The 19,952-nt window shown below is 59.3% G+C and overlaps 2 protein-coding genes and 1 long non-coding RNA gene across 3 annotated transcripts in view; 2 read left to right on the forward strand and 1 right to left on the reverse strand.

Moving 5' to 3' along the window:
* LOC127053247 (uncharacterized) overlaps positions 1 to 888 on the reverse strand; it is a 124,733-nt gene extending 123,845 nt beyond the window's left edge. The window contains exon 1 of the long non-coding RNA XR_007774978.1: positions 772 to 888. This is a non-coding gene — a long non-coding RNA (uncharacterized LOC127053247). The remainder of the gene's footprint in view (positions 1 to 771) is intronic.
* Positions 889 to 2,640: 1,752 nt separating this feature from the next.
* LOC127053190 (G-protein coupled receptor 22-like) lies at positions 2,641 to 4,022 on the forward strand. The gene has a single exon (XM_050957500.1). The coding sequence runs from the start codon at positions 2,683 to 2,685 to the stop codon at positions 3,925 to 3,927; it is 1,245 nt and encodes a 414-aa protein (XP_050813457.1). The 5' UTR covers positions 2,641 to 2,682; the 3' UTR covers positions 3,928 to 4,022.
* Positions 4,023 to 18,002: 13,980 nt separating this feature from the next.
* LOC127053202 (epidermal differentiation-specific protein-like) lies at positions 18,003 to 19,130 on the forward strand. Its single transcript, XM_050957522.1, has one exon. The coding sequence runs from the start codon at positions 18,003 to 18,005 to the stop codon at positions 19,128 to 19,130; it is 1,128 nt and encodes a 375-aa protein (XP_050813479.1).
* The last annotated feature ends 822 nt before the right edge of the window (positions 19,131 to 19,952 follow it).

The raw sequence follows: 19,952 nt of genomic DNA on the forward strand, positions 1-19,952 counted from the left end.
CTCAGGGCTTGATCCCATTTCGAATGTGGAGCAGAACAAAGTCCAGCCCAGTAACGTGGAGTCACACTTGGTGCTTTAATAGGGCCATTTCTACAAAGCTGGAAATCGATACGAGCCAACTGAACTGAGAAGAATGTACCAGAGAAACGGGAACCCCGCACTCAGTGCCCCCAGAGCCACAATCCCACAACTGGGGAAGGCGGCTGTGGTGATTACCAAACCAACCCAGCCTGGACAGGAACTCAAGGCATTTGTCAAAATAAAAGAATCATATCTAAGCAAGGGAAGAGAGGGAAGGGGGCAGCAACGAATACCAGTCAGAAGCTGGGACTGTCACAGAGTCATCGGGCAATGCTCTGGAACAGCTCCCCACAAAGCCAGGCAGGACTTTGGGGAGCCTCCTCTCCCTTGGAGCAGACTTGTTCAGGGCAAGAAGCTCACACGGCTTCACCTCCTGGGTCTCTCCTTGGAGCATTCAGCATCCTCTGCCCCTCCATGCGCTTCTCACAGCGAGCCCGCCCCAGCGGGGTCCTGGGGAAGCCACCGGGTCCTGCACCCCCACTTTGCAGTCAGATGTGACTCTCAGCCAGCCAGTAACACAGAGGTTTATTCGATGACAGGAACAGGGTCTAAAACAGAGCTTGTAGATACAGCGAACCGGACCCCTCGGCCGGGTCCATTCTGGGGGCAGTGAGCCAGACCCCCACGTCGGCACTTCACTCCTCGTCCCCAGCCAGCTCCAGACTGAAACCCCCTCCAGCCCCTCCTCACTGCTCAGCCCCTCTCCCGGGCCAGGAGGTCACCTGATCCCTTTGTCTCCAACACCTTCAGCTGGCACCTTTGCAGAGGGGGGCCCAGGCCATCAGTTGCTAGGAGACAGAGTGTCAGGCATTTAGGTGCACTGGCCCTTTGCTCTGCCAGATGCTTAAGAACTGCCATGGGGACACTGAGGCACCAACACAGTATTCAGAGAAAACATTAAGAACATTCCTAGTTCATCACACCCCCATGCACCAGTACCCCCCAGCATCCCTGTGCCAGGCCACTGGGCACAGCCTGGCAGCAGCAAAGCAATGACCCTTGGCTTGGAGGCTGGGGGTCCAGCCTGGCCGTGTGCTGCCGCCACCCTGGCAGTACCAGCAGCAGCTGTGCCGCTCCCTGCCTCCCGCCCAGCAACCTGCCAAGGTCACACAGCAGCTGTGCCGCTCCCTGCCTCCCGCCCAGCAACCTGCCAAGGTCACACAGCAGCTGCTCTCACTGGAACCAGCCTGGCAAAGGGCCGGGGGCTGGTCCAGCTGTTGGGAGCAGGCAGGGAGATGGCAGCCCAGAAGTAGCCTGGCACGGAGCCCACCTGGCCCTGGGAAGAGGCAGCAGCTGGTTGCGGGCGGCCACACAGTAAAGGCAGGACTCTGATGCAGGTAGCTGCTGCTTTCAGTCACTTATGGAGCCAGGTTCTCTCCCCTCCCTCCCAAAGTGAGCCTGAGGGAAGCTCCTTTCTGGGTACGGCGCAGGCCCCTGGGGTGGTGCTGCGGTGCCAGGGCCGAGGGGTCAGCGTGCTGGGTGCCTGCGCTAAGCAATGGCTGCTGGGTAGCTCCGCCATGGTCTGTAGGTGGGAAGTGATGCCCCAGGACACATCCCCACAGCACAAAACCAGGGCCCAGACGGTTGTGCTGACATGGCCCCGTGAGGCTGGGCCGGCAGAGGCTGTGGGTCGGGAGTGAGGGGCACCAGCAGAGCTGGGCTGGGAGGCTGCTGGTCAGGCGTGAGGGGCACCAGCAGAGCTGAGGGGGGCTGCAGGTCAGGAGTGAGGGGCACCGACAGAGCTGTGGGGGCAGGGGCTGCAGGTCGGAAGTGAGGGGCACGGGCAGAGCTGGGGGGGCAGGGCTGGGCTGGCAGGGGCTGCAGGTCAGAAGTGAGGGGCACGGGCAGAGCTGTGGGGGCAGGGCTGGGATGGCAGGGGCTGCGGGTCGGGAGTGAGGGGCACTGGCAGAGCTGTGGGGGCAGGGCTGGGATGGCAGGGGCTGCGGGTCGGGAGTGAGGGGCACTGGCAGAGCTGGGGGGGCAAGGCTGGGATGGCAAGAGCTGCAGGTCAGAAGTAAGGGGCACCAGCAGAGCTGGGGGGGCAGGGCTGGGATGGCATGGCAGGGGCTGTGGGTCGGAAGTGAGGGGCACTGGCAGAGCTGGGGGGGCAGGGCTGGGATGGCAGGGGCTGCAGGTCGGGAGTGAGGGGCACTGGCAGAGCTGGGGGGGCAAGGCTGGGATGGCAAGGGCTGAGGGTTGGGAGTGAGAGGCACTGGCGGAGAGGCATCTGCACCCCTGCCTGTTCTTGGGGTTACTGTGGTGGCTGCATTCCCAGCTGGAGGGGGACCTGGCAGTGGGAGCCCGTGAGGCCCAGAGTGAATGGTGGAGCCTGGCTGAGCAGCTCAGCCCCCCCAAGGAGATTTCCCTGCTGCTGTAGGGCAGGGAGCCCCGTCCCCACGAGCTCAGGCCAGAGAGAGTGGAGCGATGGAGGGTTTGGGATGTGGGGGGCAGGTCCAGGAGCTGGGTTGGGTGCGGCTGGCGTGTGTCAGGTGCTGTCTGCCTGCCGCAGCTCCTGGGGTAGCTGATGCCGTGTCCTTTGCTCTGCAGGGGTGTGTGGCCCCTGGTGCGGGAGCAGCCCATGAGCCCAGGCCACTGTCCGACATGGCGAGCGCCATCTACGACTCCCTCCTGGAGAGTACGGACGGGGCCAGCGTCGATGCCGGCTGGTCCCTGCCCTACGCATTGGGCTTCCAGGTGTCGCTCACCAGCTTCCTGCTGCTGGAGATCCTGCTGGGCTGCAGCAGCAACCTGACGGTGCTGGCGCTGTACTGCTCGCAACCCGGCCTGGTGGACTCGGTCAGCACCGTGGTGACCATGAACCTGCACGTGCTGGACACGCTAGTGTGCCTGGTGTGCATGCCCCTGACCATCGCCGTGCTGCTGCTGGCACCGGAGCACAATGGGCCCCTGCTCGGCTGCTTCCACGAGGCCTGTGTCACCTTCGGCAGCGTGGCCACCGCCGCCAACGTGCTGGTCATCAGCCTGGACCGGTACGACATCTCGGTGCGGCCGGGGCGCCGGGTGCTGACGCCCAGCCGCACCGCCCTGCTGCTGGCCGCCATCTGGCTGCTCTCGCTGCTTAGCTTCTTCCTGCCCTTTCTGGAGCTGGAGATCCTGCGGGGCCCCCGCCCAGCGCTCTGCCTCCACGTCCCCGGGCCCCAGGCCGAGCTGGCCACGTGCTACCACCTGCTGCTGCAGATCCCGGCCTTCGCCGCCGCCGGGGCCGTCATGCTGCTGACCTATGCCCGGGTCCTGCGGGCCCTGGACATTCGCCTGGGCGGGCGCCGCTTCCGCAGCCAGCGCAAGCGCCGGAAAGCAGCGGAGCCGGGTGCCGGCGTGGGAGAGGCCCAAAGGCCGGTGCAGGTGCCGCCGGCGCTGCCCCCCCAGCCCATGCGGGTGCAGGCCTCAGTCTCGGTGATCGTGGCTCTCCGGCGGGCCGTCAGGCGGCACCGCGACCGCCGGGAGCGCCAGAAACGGGTCTTCAGGATGTCGCTTGTCATTGTCTCCACCTTCCTGGTGTGCTGGGCGCCCATCTCCATCGCCAACCTGCTGGTCCTGTGCCTGGGGCCCAGCCGCCTGCTGCTCCAGCTGCGCCTCTGCTTCCTGGCCCTGGCGTACGGCACCACCGTCTTCCACCCGCTGCTCTACGCCTTCGCCCGCCAGAAGCTGCGCGCCGCGCTGCGCAGCAAGCTGAGGAAGCGGGTGGTCTCGGCGCTGCAGGTGGACCCTGCGCCTGGGGGCACCATCATCCACAACTCCTGGGTGGAGCCCCACAAGGGCCGCCGGGCCCGGCCTGCGGGCAGCGTGGGGGCACAGCGCTGCCACACCCAGGGGCTGAGGGAGTGAGTGGGTGGCACACGCCGGGGCCTGGCTGAGCGCAGCCAGCAGGACCCAGACTGCAACATGGTCACTTGCCCGGGCCGGGCCAGGCAGCTCCGCTCGGGCGCCGGGGAGAAGCTGGGCCCCGTCACGCCCGCCCTGGCCGACCAGAGGCTGGAGGCGGGAGTGGGTCCCGCCTGCCTCCCAGCAGCAGCCGCATCCCTCCAGGGGACACCGTGAGCTGGCCTGAGCCTGGGACGTCCGCGCTGGCCCAGGCTGGACCCTGGCTGGACCCTGGCTGGACCCTGGCTGGGGGCTGGGCCTCCTGGAACTGCCAAGGGCCCTGTGTGCCCCCCACGTCGGGAACGGCTCCTCTGGCCCCCCGCCACCGGGCCCCGGGCCTGCCTGGCCCCAAGCTGGCTCCACGCTGGGCGAGGGGAAAGGCCCAGCTGCTGCTGACTGAGGGGCCAAAAGAGAAGGGGGTGGGAGAACCTGGGGCCTGTGGTCCCTCCCAGGGCAGGGCCTTCCCCACTCCAGTGTCTGGGGCCGGCTGAGCCGGCCCATAACAGTATTCCTACCCTCATCATCGGGGAGGTGGGGGGGCTGTCTGGTGGGGCAGCTCTGTGTATCGGGGGAGCCTTCTTTGTGTCCCTTGGGATCTGTGTGTTAAGAGGTGGGCTTGGGAAATCCACATATCCATGGGGGGGTCTGTGTGTCGGGGGTATGTCGAGGGGTGGGCTCTGTGCATCCGGGGGCAGGGCTGTGTGTTGGGGGGGCTGTGCATCTGAGGGGGGCTGTGTGTTGGAAGGGGCTGTGCATCCAGGGGCGGGGCTGTGCATCCAGGGAGGGGGCTGTGTGTTGGGAGGGGGCTGTGCATCCAGGGGTCTGTGTACTGGGGTGGGGTCTGTGCATCTGGGAAGGGGGCTGTGTATTGGGGGGGTCTGTGCATCCGTGGGCAGGGCTGTGTGTTGGGAGGGGGCTGTGTTTTGCGGGGGGCTGTGCATCCGGGATGGTCTATGTGCTGTAGGGATCTGTGCTTCTGGAGAGGGGGCTGTGTGTTGGGGGGGGTCTGTGCATCTGGGAGGGCTGTGTGTTGGGGGGGGTCTGTGAATCTGGGAAGAGGGCTGTGTATTGGGGGAGGTGTCTGTGTATCGGGGGGGGTCTGTGTGTTGGGGGGAGTCTGTGCATCCGAGGGGGGGTCTGTGCATCTGGGGTGGGGGCTGTGTGTTGGGAGGGGGCTGTGTTTTGGGGGGGAGCTGTGCATCCGGGATGGTCTATGTGCTGGAGGGATCTGTGCTTCTGGAGAGGGGGCTGTGTGTTGGGGGGGTCTGTGCATCTGGGAGGGCTGTGTGTTGGGGGGGTCTGTGCATCTGGGGGGGTCTGTGAATCTGGGAAGAGGGCTGTGTATCGGGGGAGGTGTCTGTGTATCGGGGGGGGACTGTGTGTTGGGGGGAATCTGTGCATCCGAGGGGGGGTCTGTGCATCTGGGGGCAGGGCTGTGTGTTGGGGGGGCTGTGCATCCGAGGGGGGGTCTGTGTGTTCCTGGGTCTCTGACTCCCTTTTCTTTGCTGTGCTCCCAGCTCTGTGTCCAGCCCCTTGCCTGGCTCCCCAAGGCCCCCCAGCTGAGACGCTGCCCCCCCTTCTCTGTAAATACCCCCATGACCCCCCCAAACCCTGTTCTGCCAATCTCAATAAAGAGGAACCTCTTCAAGCGGCCGCCCCTGTCTCTGGTTCTTGGGGTGGGCAGTGCGACCCCCCCCGGTGCAGTGCACCGCGCAGACCACGAGGGGGGCCAGGTGGCTGAGTTGGGCCTCCTGCTTCCTCGGGAGCCCCCCCTCTTGCTGCATCTGAGGCCAGGGGTTAACTCTGCCCCCTCCCCATAGAAGGAGCTGGGTGGGGCGGGGGAACCCCGGGCAGCCCCCTCCCCACTCGTACAGTGGTGGGGCTCACCCCCCCCAGCTCCGCTGGTACCCCTCAATCCCGACCCACAGCCCCCTGCTCTCCCAGAGCTTTGTATGAGGCGATGGGGCCAGTCACCCCATGCCAGGCACCCGTGGCCCGAGCTCTGCCCTTACGCACGACCCTGCTTCCTGGCCCCGGCCCACTGCCCGCAGGGACTGCTCCCCAGAGGGCTCTGCAGGTAGATGCTCTGGACCGGTGCTGGGGCCCTGGGGCCCCTGGGGCAGTTGTGAGCTGCCAGGGCTGGGCTGGCATGGCCAGCTCCGGCCTGGTGAGCTGTCGCTTGCCGTGTTCCTCAGGCAGTGCCCCCGAGCCAGTCCGGTGGTTCTCCACGGCCTGCTGGGTCCGCCCTGGGCTGGCAGGGTCCAGAGCAGCGGGAGCCCTCCCCATGGCAGGGCCGCAGCACGCAGCTTGATCGTTGCAGAGCCTCTCCTGGGGCTGCGGCGGAGGGCGGGCAGGGAGCTCTCCCTCAGTCCGAGGTGGCTCCCAAGGTGTCCTGCCTGAGGCGGGGAGAGTTGCGCTGGCCCACTCAGGAACCATGCAGCCGCTAGTGCCACCAGCACCCCTGCCAGGTGCCAGGGCTGCCAGGACAGCAGCGAGGTCCGTGTGCCACCCTGCCATGCTGTGCACGGAGGCAGCAGCTGGGGACTCACCTGACGCGTGGGGGGGGGAGATGTCCAGCAGAGATGGCACCTGCCTGCAGACACCTGTGCCTAGGGTGACCACACACCCCAATTTGATCGGCAGTCCCGATATGTGGGGCTTTGCTTTATATAGGCATCTGTTACCCCCCACCCCTGTCCCAGTTTTTCACACTTGCTGTCTGGTCACTCTACCTGCGCAGAGGGGAGTTTAGCTGATTGTTTCCTGCTGTCTCTCCAAGTCTCTTACTTCTTCTTGACCATCTGGACATTTGTGATGCTTTCACACTCATCCTGAACCGTGCACACATCCTTAAGAGTGTGCCCTTGTTGCCGAGAAGGCTAACGGCATTTTGGGCTGTATAAGTAGGGGCATTGCCAAGAGATCGAGGGATGTGATCATTCCCCTCTGTTCGGCATCGGTGAGACCTCATCTGGATACTATGTCCAGTTTTGGGCCCTCCACTACAAGAAGGATGTGGAAAAATTGGAAAGAGTCCAGCGGAGGGCAACAAAAATGATTAGGCGGCTGGAGCACATGACATGAGGAGAGGCTGAGGGAACTGGGATTGTTTAGTCTGCAGAAGAGAAGAATGAGGGGGGATTTGATAGCTGCTTTCAACTACCTGAAGGGGGGCTCCAGAGAGGATGGATATAGACTGTTCTCGGTGGTGACATATGACAGAACAAGGAGTAATGGTCTCAAGTTGCAGTGGAGGAGGTTTAGGTTGGATATTGGGAAAAACTTTTTCACTCAGAGGGTGGTGAAGCACTGGAATGGGTTACCTAGGGAGGTGGTGGAATCTCCTTCCTTAGAGGTTTTTAAGGTCAGGCCTGACAAAGCCCTGGCTGGGATGATTTATAGACTCATAGACTCTAGGACTGGAAGGGACCTCGAGAGGTCATCGAGTCCAGTCCCCTGCTCTCATGCAGGACCAAATACTGTCTAGACCATTCCTAATAGACATTTATCTAACCTACTCTTAAATATCTCCAGAGATGGAGATTCCACAACCTCCCTAGGCAATCTATTCCAGTGTTTAACTACCCTGACAGTTAGGAACTTTTTCCTAATGTCCAACCTAAATCTCTCTTGCTGCAGTTTAAGCCCATTGCTTCTTGTTCTATCATTGGAGGCTAAGGCGAACAAGTTTTCTCCCTCCTCCTGATGACACCCTTTTAGATACCTGAAAACTGCTATCATGTCCCCTCTCAGTCTTCTCTTTTCCAAACTAAACAAACCCAATTCCTTCAGCCTTCCTTCATAGGTCATGTTCTCAAGACCTTTAATCATTCTTGTTGCTCTTCTCTGGACCCTCTCCAATTTCTCCACATCTTTCTTGAAATGCGGTGCCCAGAACTGGACACAATACTCCAGTTGAGGCCTAACCAGCGCAGAGTAAAGCGGAAGAATGACTTCTCGTGTCTTGTTTACAACACACCTGTTAATGCATCCCAGAATCACGTTTGCTTTTTTTGCAACAGTATCACACTGTTGACTCATATTTAGCTTGTGGTCCACTATGACCCCTAGATCTCTTTCTGCCATACTCCTTCCTAGACAGTCTCTTCCCATTCTGTATGTGTGAAACTGATTGTTCCTTCCTAAGTGGAGCACTTTGCATTTGTCTTTATTGAACTTCATCCGGTTTACCTCAGACCATTTCTCCAATTTGTTCAGATCATTTTGAATTTTGACCCTGTCTTCCAAAGCAGTTGCAATCCCTCCCAGTTTGGTATCGTCCGCAAACTTAATAAGCGTACTTTCTATGCCAGCATCTAAATTGTTGATGAAGATATTGAACAGAGCCGGTCCCAAAACAGACCCCTGCAGAACCCCACTTGTTATACCTTTCCAGCAGGATTGGGAGCCATTAATAACTAGTCTCTGAGTACGGTTATCCAGCCAGTTATGCACCCACCTTATAGTAGCCCCATCTAAATTGTACTTTCCTAGTTTATCTATAAGAATGTCATGCGAGACCGTATCAAATGCCTTACTAAAGTCTAGGTATATCACATCCACCGCTTCTCCCTTATCCACAAGGCTCGTTATCCTATCAAAGAATGCTATCAGATTAGTTTGACACGATTTGTTCTTTACAAATCCATGCTGGCTATTCACTGTCACCTTACCACCTTCCAAATGTTTGCAGATTATTTTTTTAATTACTTGTCCATTATCTTCCCTGGCATAGAAGTTAAACTAACTGGTCTGTAGTTTCCTGGGTTGTTTTTATTTCCCTTTTTATAGATGGGGATTTATATTTTAGATTTAGTTGGGGATTGGTCCTGCTTTGAGCAGGGGGTTGGACTAGATACCTCCTGAGGTCCCTTCCAACCCCGATAGTCTATGATTCTGTGATTCTATGATTTACTCACCCCCAAACAATTGTACAGAGAATTTCAGACAGATTCCATTTTAGAAAGGGTTATATGGTGCTACCACTATTTGCCCACACTCCCGTGTCCTTCAGAGTGAAGGCTTACAGAAATCGACTCCTTAGGCCCATGATTGTGCTGGGATTACAAAACACAAAAGTCTCCACCCACTAAAAACTCTGCCTGACAGAGCAGGAGAGGGGACGCTAAGCCGCTACGTTTTTAGGCTCCATCTTGCTACGACAGAGGGTATTTTCACGTGTGCAATTGTTCCCCAAGAGACTGGTCAGAGTGAAGACTCTAACCCTCCCGCTTATGGCCCAGCACCTCTATGACTGGGGAGGTGGGGGATACCTAGACAGTTTGTATATATCTTCTCTATACACTTTTCCGCGAGAGACGGGTCGGAGCAAGGCCTCTAACCCTCCCCCTATTGCAGTGTAACCCCTGTTTGTGTTTTTTTCTGGGGAGCCTTGGAATTTCAAGGGTCTTGGGTTGCTCCTTCCCCAAGCCCTGTTGGTGTTTCCCTGAAACTTCCTAATGGTTTGCTGCAATCTCTGAGATACCCTTGCATAATCTGTCTTGTTTTGGCAGTCCAGGGCATAGTGACTATCTCTTCCACAGTTATAACAGAAACCTTCTCGCCGGCTGTCACTCCTCCTGCTACTCTCCCCTCTTGAGGATGGCACAGTATGTCCCTGAGCCTTCATCATGGCCACTTCTCAGGTCAAATCTCTCAGTGCTGCTGCCACTGATGGGGCGTCTTCCATCTCGCCAAGCACTGTGGTGGTGTGACTCCCTGCCATCTTCGGCTGCACCACTGCATCCACTTGCAGCAATGGCTCCTCCTTTTCACGTATCTCTCTAACGAGCTTGTGGAATGGGGGTGGGTTTTGGGCCCACTCCCTCAGCTGCAGTCGCCACAACATCAACCCATCTTGTCGGGTGCCCCAAGGGATTTGGCCCAGCCTAGCAGAATCAATGCGCTTGGTGGGGATGCCCTCCTTCCGCACTACCTGCTGTAGCAAATCCTCTAGTCGCCTGATGAAATCCGACAATCGTTCGTGGGGCTCCTGATAGCTATGGCGGAGACGACAATACAGGTCTTCACTGCTACCAGTAGCACCGTAGACACTCTCAAGAGCGGTTAAATAGTCTTACACTGTGGCAGCTGATTGGGAGTCTTTCAGGGCTCAGCTAAGTCACATAGCAGGTCCCCTCAGACTCACAAGCACATGTTTCCGCTTCTCAGCATCAGAGCATTCCCACTCTTGGACAAGCAGCACCGTCAAATCCCTCCAGGTCTCATAATCATGCTCCCCTGAGGGTACAGGTGACACCCCCGAGAATGAACGTAACCGCTTGTATGGAGCACTGTCATGTACCGGCTTCAATGCATCTTTGAGAGCGTTTCCCAGCTCTTTGGCCCATCCCACCAGGCTGGGTACTGCCGGTGTTGGAGCCCCTCCTAATGCCAAAATTAATTCTTCTCTTGTTCTCTTCTCATCCATCATCAGAGCTTGCAATTTCTGCGCTAAAGAATCCACCTCAAGTGACACGGGCACACTAGGAGGGGACTGTTCTGCCCCCAGAATTGTCCAGGGGTTACCTTCTACTTATACCTCTTTGGGCACTTTATCAAGATCTGCCTCCTTGGAGTGAGTACATAGTGCTACCATGCCCTGCACTTTGCGGTTGTAAATACGGGTGTGGACCTTTACCTTCCCCAGTATTTCAGCTGCATCTAAGCTCTCCTCAGTTCCATTTGGTTCCATCTCTTCTGGGAACCCCGCCACCAGCACACCTTTGGTTACTGGGATTCGTGCCCCTTGGCACAGGTCTTCTAATAATCCTCTCTCCGTTTTTTTTTTAAACTGAGGTGAAAGTCACTCAGGAGTTTCTTTGCTCTGTGAAGGAGAGCCCAGGGTGTGTAACATGGGGTGGGGAGAGAGAGAGAGAGAGAGTGTGTGTATGTGTGTGTGTGTGCATGCGCGCGCGCGCTGCAAAGTCCCTGTACGGGCCACCAAGTGTAACTTTAGCGCCCTCATGGCCAAGATGGAGTCTGCTCTGCAGGCAGCTCTGGCCAAGAGAAGGCGCGTGCAGGAATACAGGAGAAATCCCTTCCACTCCATGGGCACCTGTTCCAACCCCCCCAGAGTGAACACTCACTCCCACAGGAAAAGTACAATGGATATAACAAAGGGAGATATTTATTTACAGAGGTTGAGAGGAGACATACAACAAGGGGAAATACAAGGGGAGCAGTAGAACAGGGCTGCATCCAAGCCAAGGCCCCACGGGCCCAGTGGGAGCACAGTCTGGAAGGGCAGACACTGAGCAATGGGTCTGCACACACAGTTCAGGAGGCCTGAGCAAAGTTCCAGTCCAGTGATGAGTCTTGGGGGCTCCTGATCGTCTTCGGCGCCAGTGAACTCTCCCCAGCAAACCCCTCCGGTGCCCTCTCCTGCCGCACTCTGCAAAGCCCCCCAGAGCGACCACCTCCCACCTTAACTAGCTACAACCTCTCTCCTTGTTCCCAATGCAGAGTCACCAGCCCCAGTACTCCCAGCCCCACGCTGCTCTGGGCAGCTGTGACCCTGGGTCCAGCTCCGGTCTGTCCTCCTCGGGCGATTTCCTCCCCCCGCCCCCCGGCACAGGGCTGCTCCTGGCTCCTGTCCTGGGCTGTCCCCGGCTGACCCTGGCCCTCCCAGGCTCCAGGCAGGTTCTCTGGCTGCTCCCCCACCCCTGGAGTTTCCCTCCTTTTTTCTCACTCTTCCCCTCCCCCCGGGAAAAAGATTTAAAGGGGCCATGCTCTCTAAACCCCAAAGGGGTTACACTCTCCCCCCCCCAAGAGAAATAATTCTTGATGTCCCCATCAAAGTAGGCAACTCTAAACCATGGATCCCCAGCAGGAGACCCAGGGCCCCCATTCCTCAGGAGCATTCCCATCAGCCAGCCCACAGGCCCCCGAGGGGTGGAACAGGGTTCCCATGAAGCAGCTCGCCCCCCGTGGCACCCCAGGCAGGGCTGGCTTTAGGAAGTGCGGGCCCAATTCGAACAGTTGCGATGGGGCCCCGGCAGGGATGACTAAAACTAACAAACACTTAAAAACACGCCTTTCATTTCTTCCATGTATTATTTACTTACCATAACTATATAAATAATAACAAAATTATATATTACACACATTGCATCACATATTAATTAGCTGATTTGCACTTTCATATTAGAAAAATAATTTGTTCTGATAGTTGTACATCTGATTTTCTTCACTAATGTTTATTTTCTTAAAATTTATAAAATATTTCCTTATTAATATAAAATTGCCCCCTCCTTTCCCATCCAGTGCCGCCTGGCCCTGTGGAAACAAACCCTCCTTCCCCAGCTCCGCCCCATTGAAACAAGGTTGGCAGGAGGGGCTGGAAGAAACGCACACATGGGGTGACCAGATCACATCAGTAAAATAGGACCTGCCCCCTCCCTGCTCAGCTCCACCATCACACCCCTCTTCACCTGCTACCGGCTTGCTGCATCCCTCCTAGTCAGTCCCCCACGCACCACTCTCCTCCTTTCTCCTTCTCCCTCCCCTGCCAGAAACCCTCATGCCCGTCCCTAGAACTCCTGCTGGCTCACTGCTCGCCTCTTTGCCCACCCGCCACTTGCCCCCTCACCTCCCCCCCACGTATAAAGCCTCATTCAAAGACCCAGGGGTCACTACATTTCTACACACAGCAGTCAATGCAGTTGTAGATAAATCTCTGCATTATGCATTTTTGTATAACTTTTATATGACTTTGTATTGAACCTTGGTAATATGTTACAGCAGGCCCCAAAGGTAGTGTAATTAAGGTAAAAGAAAAGTGTCTTTTTGCTAGGAGTAGAATAAGATCTCCCCCCACCTCCTTTGTAATCAATTGCCCTGTTGAATGAATGAGGTGTGAATGAGGAAAGCCTGGAAGGCAGCACCTCCAGACAGCTGCAACCCTTGAAGAGGGGCTGGGAGCCAGACCAAGGAGAGCTTTGCCCAGGCTGAGTGGGACGGAGTTTGGGTGCTGGGTGCAGGCTCTGGGCTGGGATGGAGTGCAGGAAGGGTGGAGGGGTGCAGGCTCTGGGAGGGAGTGCGGAGGGGTGGGTGAAGGCACTGGGACAGAGTTTGGGGGCCGGAGAGGGGGTGGTGGGTGCTTGGGAGGGGAGGGGACTGCCATCACATGTGGCTTCCTTCCTCCTCTGCTGCCCCTCACCATAGCCTCCATGAGGAATGGGGCTGCCCCTTGCCCTGTTTGCAGGAGTGGTGGCTGGGGGGAAACTCAGTCAAACTCTGGTTTTACTCTTTCATTGATGGGTCACTTTAACCCCTTATACACCCTTTCCCACCTCTCTCACCCCCCTTTTCTACTGGACTTGTTTGATCTTTTCGGTGGAGCCAGATGAAAACCACAAACCCCAGTGAGAGCAACAGGCTGGAAGACTAGACTGAACCCACCACCCAGCCTAGTCCATCCCAGAACCCAGGACTGAGGGCAATGTCCCCTCACCCCCAGGCCACCTGCTTCCACTCCTGGCCTCTCCCAGCACTGCCAGTGATTCTGTGTGGCTGCATCAGGCGGGATTTGAACTGGACCCCCCACCCTAAATTCACCCCTGTTTTGCAACCACTCTGCACCAAGAGCACCTTCCTTCCCTGCCCTAGAGCTGCTGGATGGCTAGAAAGCTGAGCTGGGCATTTGATTGATCTGGAATAGTATCATGCCCCCCCCCCTCAAAAAACCTTAATATCCACACAGCTTTGGGGGGGAATAGCCCCCCCCAAGCCGGTCTAATTTATTGTTGCAGGGCAAACGAAGGAGCCATAGTATAATGGAAATATTCAGCCCCTACAGCGGTCTTGCAGCAGGGAAAGCAGAGCTGATGGGAAGGGAACTGGTTTGGACAGGAGCCCCAGTCCCCTTCCTTTGCAAAATAATTTGGAGAGGGGAATCAGATCACTCTGTGCCTCAGTTTCCCCTCATGGGGGGGAGATAAAAGTCTCAGCCTGCTGTGCCATGTTGCAGACCTTTCACATTCTCCCCTCTTGATGTATTTGATTTCCTCCTCCAACCCTCCCTCTCTCTCTCACCTGGAGTTCACAGCACTAAGTACCGGCTGGGGGCTTTTTTCCTGGGTTACATCACATGATCCCGACTTTAGTTCTGAAACAGACACAGGCAGGCACAAACTCACCCTCAAACAGCAACACCCCGAAAACCACAACCCCAACCCAATCTTACAAACCTGCGGGGAATGACAGGGTCAGACACTCACCGCTGGGAGCCCCAGCAGCTGCTCAGCTGACTGAGGTCCACTGCAGAGATTCCTGCCCCCCTCGGCGTCTCCTCCAGGTGGGTGCGGGGGGGGGAGGGGAGGGGAGGCTGCAAAGCACATGTGCCTTCTCTCCCCTCTCCCCCCCTCGACCTGCAACACCCACGCGGCTGCCTCTGCCTCGGCCCTCTGCCGGCCAGCGTCTCTCATTGCCTAGCAGCAACGGCTGCTGCTTCTGGGAGAGACGCTGCCGCGCGGGGCCCTCTCAGGCGCGGGGCCCAGTTCGGGGGAATCAAGCAAATCAGCCTAAAGCCGGCCCTGCCCCCAGGGATCTGTAGGTCACTGGGTTCCCCTAAACGATCATACGTCAGCACACACCTGGGCTTCCCTTCCCCAGAGGAACGTCTAGGCTGGCTGTCGGGTGTTGGCTGAGGTGAGACCACTGGACGTGGAGGCAAGATGAGTCCTTGAGGTACGAATTTGAGGGCATTTGGGTTTAAAGTGGCTGTTTGGGGTACAGGGTTCTCTGCCTGCACTGAACCTTCCTCCTCATGTTCTTGGGGGGTCTCCACAGCTTGGCACAGTGGGGACTCGGGAGTGCTCAGTGCGGGTTCTTCCCCTTCACCATCTCTGCGTGACAACAAGAGGATCCATTAGGGTTGGTGCATTCCCAGCTGGATGTTCAGCAAACCCCATTTCATCCTCACTCTCCAAGGAGCTGGGCGTTTGCAGAGGACAGGTATATCACCGATTGTTGGGAATCACACCCATACATTATAGAGAAAAAACTTGGAGATCTACCAGTGTATCGCATACGTCCTGAGGACAGTCACGGCCCCACCAAAACTCTCCACCGGAATCATCTGTTACCTATAGGACTATTATTGTTTCCCCATAAGGATGTTTCCACAGATTCTGAGACTCCTGGCCCTGCGAGTCGGACACGGTCCCAATGATGGAAATATATCTGTCCTCTGCAAACGCCCAGCAGTATTAGCAGGGCATGGCTTCCCCTTCGCAATTCTCCACCAAAAATGTTCTGCTTATAAGACGCACCCGGGATGTTTTTCAGGGGAAAAGGCAACACGCTGCATTGCTTAAATATACAACAGTTAGCATTTGTGTGCACACAAGCGCGCGCACACACGCACACATGCGCGCGCGCACACACGCACACACACGTGTTACCAGTCTCTCGTAGCCAGTTAGATTGCGCACGCGTGAGGAGCTGGGCTCTGTCTGTCGCCATCTGATGCTCTGAGGCTTTGCAGGACTGAACCCAGAGTCTTATGGCAAAACACCCCAGCTTTACACAGACACTCCCCACTTAACGGCCTCTCGCTTAACATTGTTCCGATCTTACATCCCTACTCCATTACAGAACATGCTCCATGTAAAGTTATACAATGCTTCACTACAACGTCCTTTGGCTGCCTGCTTTGTCCACAGCTGGCAGCCCCCCCATCAGCTCCCCTGTGCCCCCCCAGTGCCTCCCGCCCGCCGGCAGACCCCACAGATCAGTGCCTTCCCCCTCCTCCCCCCGCCTCCTGCCCGCGGCAATCAGCTGGCTTGTGGTGGGCAGGAGGGAGGGGGGAGGAGCGAGGACGCAGGGTGCGGAGCGAAGAGGGAGGGAGGAGAAGAGGTGGGTTAAGGGTGGGGGCTTGAGGGAAGGGGTGGAGTGGGTGGACCAAGGGTTGAGCCCCTGGCCCCTGGTGCCTGCAGAGTAGGGGAAGCTGCCGCTGCTGCTGTGCAACGTGCTTCTCCGAGCCTATAGCACCTTCAGTCTCCTTGGCGCCAGTGCCGGGGCTGGGCTGTGTGGGGTAAGGGGAGGCACCTCCCCACTAGAGCACTGTGCTGTACTGTACGGCAACAAACATTTCCCTGGAACCCAACCCCCCGTTTACATTCATTCTTACGGGCCATGGGATTCGCTGCACATCGTTTCGCTCAAAGTCGCGTTTTTCATGAACCGAACAACAACGTAAAGTGAGGGGCTCCTGTACTTGTAAATTCCCACTTTCGTCTCTGAGGTTTGCAGTGTCAGTCTCACATTTAACACACGCTACATTATTATCCTACTAGTCTGGAGCCTTCATTCTAATTTATACCCAATACAATCAATAAACCCGACTGCTCCACCTGTTGCCCATTCCCAGCTTCTGGCAAACAGAGGCCAGGGACCCTCGCTGCCCAGCCTGGCTCACGGCCATTGAGGGACCTTCCTCCATGAAGGCTCTAGTTCCTCGTTGCCGTGGTGCTACGAAGAGGTTGGCAGCGGTGAGTGGCTGGGGCTGGCGCAGGACGAGGGTGACAGGCTGCAGTAACAGGAAGAGTCACTCCTGGCTTATGGGTGTCTCTGCAGCAGGTGCTAATTCCTGCCTCCCGGCTGCCGGCTCCCGCCCTAGGAACGTGGGAAGGGCTGCAAAGCCAAGTATTAAGTTAGTGACTCAGCCGCGTCCCCTGACTCAAGCCGGCGTCACCACAGCTGCCCCCTTGTCACATGCAGCGTTGCACAAGGGCCCAGCTTGTCTGGAAGTGCCAGGCTCTGGCCCAGCTGGCGCCCTAGTGCAGGGGGAGGCCAGTGGGCTCATGGGTGGTGCATCCTGCTCCCCAGGGCATGGGTGGTAGCTCCCTGGGCCACGTGGGTGGGAGGTGTCAGCAGCCCTCGATTCAGGTCCCAACAAGATCAAAGCCCTTCCTGCTCCTCTTAAAACGGGCACGGAGGCAGCTGGTGCAGTGCTGGCTGCGGGCACGAGGGAGCTGGGACTCGCTGGGCCGGGCTGGCTCGCTCTCACGGACAAGGGCTGCCAACTCCCAAGGTAAGAGGTCTGGCTGGGGGCGAGGGAGCCCGGACAGTCCCAAGGGGCCCTGAGGTTCCAGGTCCTTGCAGCCAGCCCGAAGCGGGGTGCAGGGGCAGTGTCGGGGCCGCTCCCTTGTGAGGACTCAGCGATGGCAGGAGGGAGCAGCCCCACGAAGCCGTCCTGGGGAGCAGCCCTGCAGCGGGCGAAGGCAGGGCCTGCGTTACTCAGCCACTGGCTGCACGGAGCAATGGCATTGCTGGCCTGGCGTGTCTGCCCGCGGGCGCCGGTGGCAGGGGGCTGCAGCAGACATGCGACAGCAACGGGGTGGGGGAAGGTGACTGGAGCTGGCTGCTCCCTTCCCCCAGCGCAGCCAGAGGGGCCGTGGTGAGCTGCCAGGCCTGCGCCCCGGGAGAGCGGCTGTGCAGGCAGGGCTGAGCAGGAGTCCAGGGGCGGCACCTGGGCTGGGTTTCGGGGCCCATTTGCTAACTGCACAATCTGGTAAATCCTCCTGTCCCCTGGGAGGGGCTGGGAGCTCCTGGCTGGAGTAAGTCCCGCCTGGCCTGGCCAGCACCCTGGGAGCCTGGGCGGCACGCCCTGGGGGGCACAGGAGAGCAGGCCCAGCCCCGAACAGGCTGTCCTTCCCGGTCACAGCCCACCGTCCCTGGGGCCGAGCGCTAGGTGACTGCCCTGGCGCAGGCGTGACAGGGCTGCTGGAGCTCAGGGACTCGCCCTCCAGCTGTTCAACCTGGGCAGGAATGTGGCGAGTCCCAGGCTGTGAGGCCCAAAGGGCTCGATCTGACCTGCCTGGAGCCGGCCCCAGAACCGGCCCTGGGACTGCCGTGTCCAGCCCAGAACCATGGGGGGCCCTGCCGGATTCCTGCTCGCTGGCTGCAGGGCACGTCCAGCCCAAGGGTGGGATGAAGTGGTGGGGGTGGTGCAGGGCTTGGACCCCCCATGCTCGCTGGGGCAGCGGGTGACCCTTTGCAGCTTCCTCCCGGCAGAGCATCTCTCCGCGCCGGCGATGGCCCTGCCTAGCATTCAGCTGTCGGATGTGCGGCGGGACGAGCCCGGCCCGGCCGAGCAGCAGTGCGCTGTGCAGCCCGGTGTCAACAAGATCGTGGTCTACGAGCATGCTGACTTCGAGGGGCTGAGCCGAGAGTTCACGTCCGACGTGCCGGACCTGCACGAGCTGGACTTTGGGGACTGCATCTGCTCGCTGCGGGTGGTGGGGCAGCCGTGGATCGCCTACACGGCCCCTAAGTACGAGGGCGACGCCTACGCCCTGGAGGAAGGCGAGTACCGGACGGTGGAGAAGAACAAGGCGTTCTCGGCGCTGCGGCTAGTGCACCACGACCTGGCTGATCCGCAGATCACCCTGTACGAGGAGCCCGACTACGCAGGCCAGAGCAAGGTGGTGACAGAAGAGACCAACCTCACCTACGGCTACTTCAACGACCGGGTCTCCTCCCACGTGGTGCAGCGCGGCGTCTGGCTGCTCTACAAGCACCCGGCCCGCGGGGGCTGGTATCACATCGCCTGGCCTGGCGAGCGCCTGCCCGACTACAAGCCACAGCTGGGCTTCCACAACTGCCTGTCCCACTTGCGCCCGCTGGCGCCCGGCCGCCCTGCCGTCACCGCCCGCATCCTGTGGGGCCAGCGGAAGGTGGAGGACGAGCGGGACGTGCTGATTGACGAGATCGTGGGGGTGAACGCCACGGACCTGGAGCAGACGTTCACCACCTGCAGCAGCCGGGAATACGTCACCACCACGCTGCAGAGCTTCCGGTTCAGCAACGCCACCAGCCTGCGGGCAGGGCTCTCCTTCACGCTGGCCGTGGAAGCCGCCAATGTCTTCACCGTGGAGAAGGGGCGCAGCGAGTCCAGCACCCGGCGTGATCGAGTGGAGGTGCTCTTGCCAGCCAAGATCCCGCCCCACACCCAGCTCACCATCCACGTGGTGAGCAAGGAGGCCACCATCTCGGTGCCGGTGGAGCTCACCATCAGCCAGAACGAGCGGAGCAAGACGGAGCTGGGGGAGTACCGGTGTGTGTCGGGGCGCACCATCAGCACCAAGTACACCATGAAACCGGCCCCGCCGCCGGGGGGGGAGCAGGCCCCCACCCCCGCTACCAGCACCCTGGACCATTGAGGAGTGTCCAGACCTGCTCCAGGCACTGAGCCAAACTGGCTTAAACCTCAGCAGGGGAAGGGATTAGGGGGACTGGGGTGGGGGCGGGAGTCATGGGTGGTCACGGGGCGGGGGTGATGGAGGTGAGTGAGGAAGAGGGGCGGGGGGGTCATGGGGCGGGGGCGTGATGGAGGTGAGGGGGCGGAAGTGAGTGGGGTGAGGGCGGGGGGTGATAGAGCAGGGTGGGGTGTGGGTGAGAGGGATCACAGGGTGGGGGTGAGGGGGGTCACAGGGCAGGGGGTGATGGAGATGAGTGGGGAAGAGGTGAGGGGCTCACAGGGCGGGGGCGTGATGGAGGTGAGGGGGCGGAAGTGAGTGGGGTGAGGGTGGGGGGTGATAGAGCAGAGGGGTGGGGGTGACGGGGGTCACGGGGCAGGGGTGAGGGGGTCATAGGGTGGGGAGTCATGGAGCAGGAGGTGATGGAGGTGAGTGGGGTGAGGGTGGGGGGTGATAGAGCAGAGGGGTGGGGGTGAGGGGGTCATAGGGTGGGGAGTCATGGAGCAGGAGGTCATGGAGGTGAGTGGGGCAGAGGTGAGTGGGGTGAGGGCAGGGGGTGACAGAGCAGAGTGGGGAGGGGGTCACAGGGCAGGGGTCGGGGGGGTCATCGGGTGGGGGGTGATGGAGGTGAATGGGGTCGAGGTGATGGAGGTCGGGGGGGCAGGCCAGTGGGTCCCCTCCAGGCAATGACGATGAGAAAGGGGAGCCCCAGCCCTAACCCTGCCCTGTCACACACTGGGCTGCTCAGGGGCCCCACGCGGGTCGTGATTAGCCCTCCAGTGTCTG

The sequence above is a fragment of the Gopherus flavomarginatus genome, chromosome 6 (assembly GCF_025201925.1).
Source record: "Gopherus flavomarginatus isolate rGopFla2 chromosome 6, rGopFla2.mat.asm, whole genome shotgun sequence".
NCBI lineage: Eukaryota > Metazoa > Chordata > Testudines > Testudinidae > Gopherus > Gopherus flavomarginatus.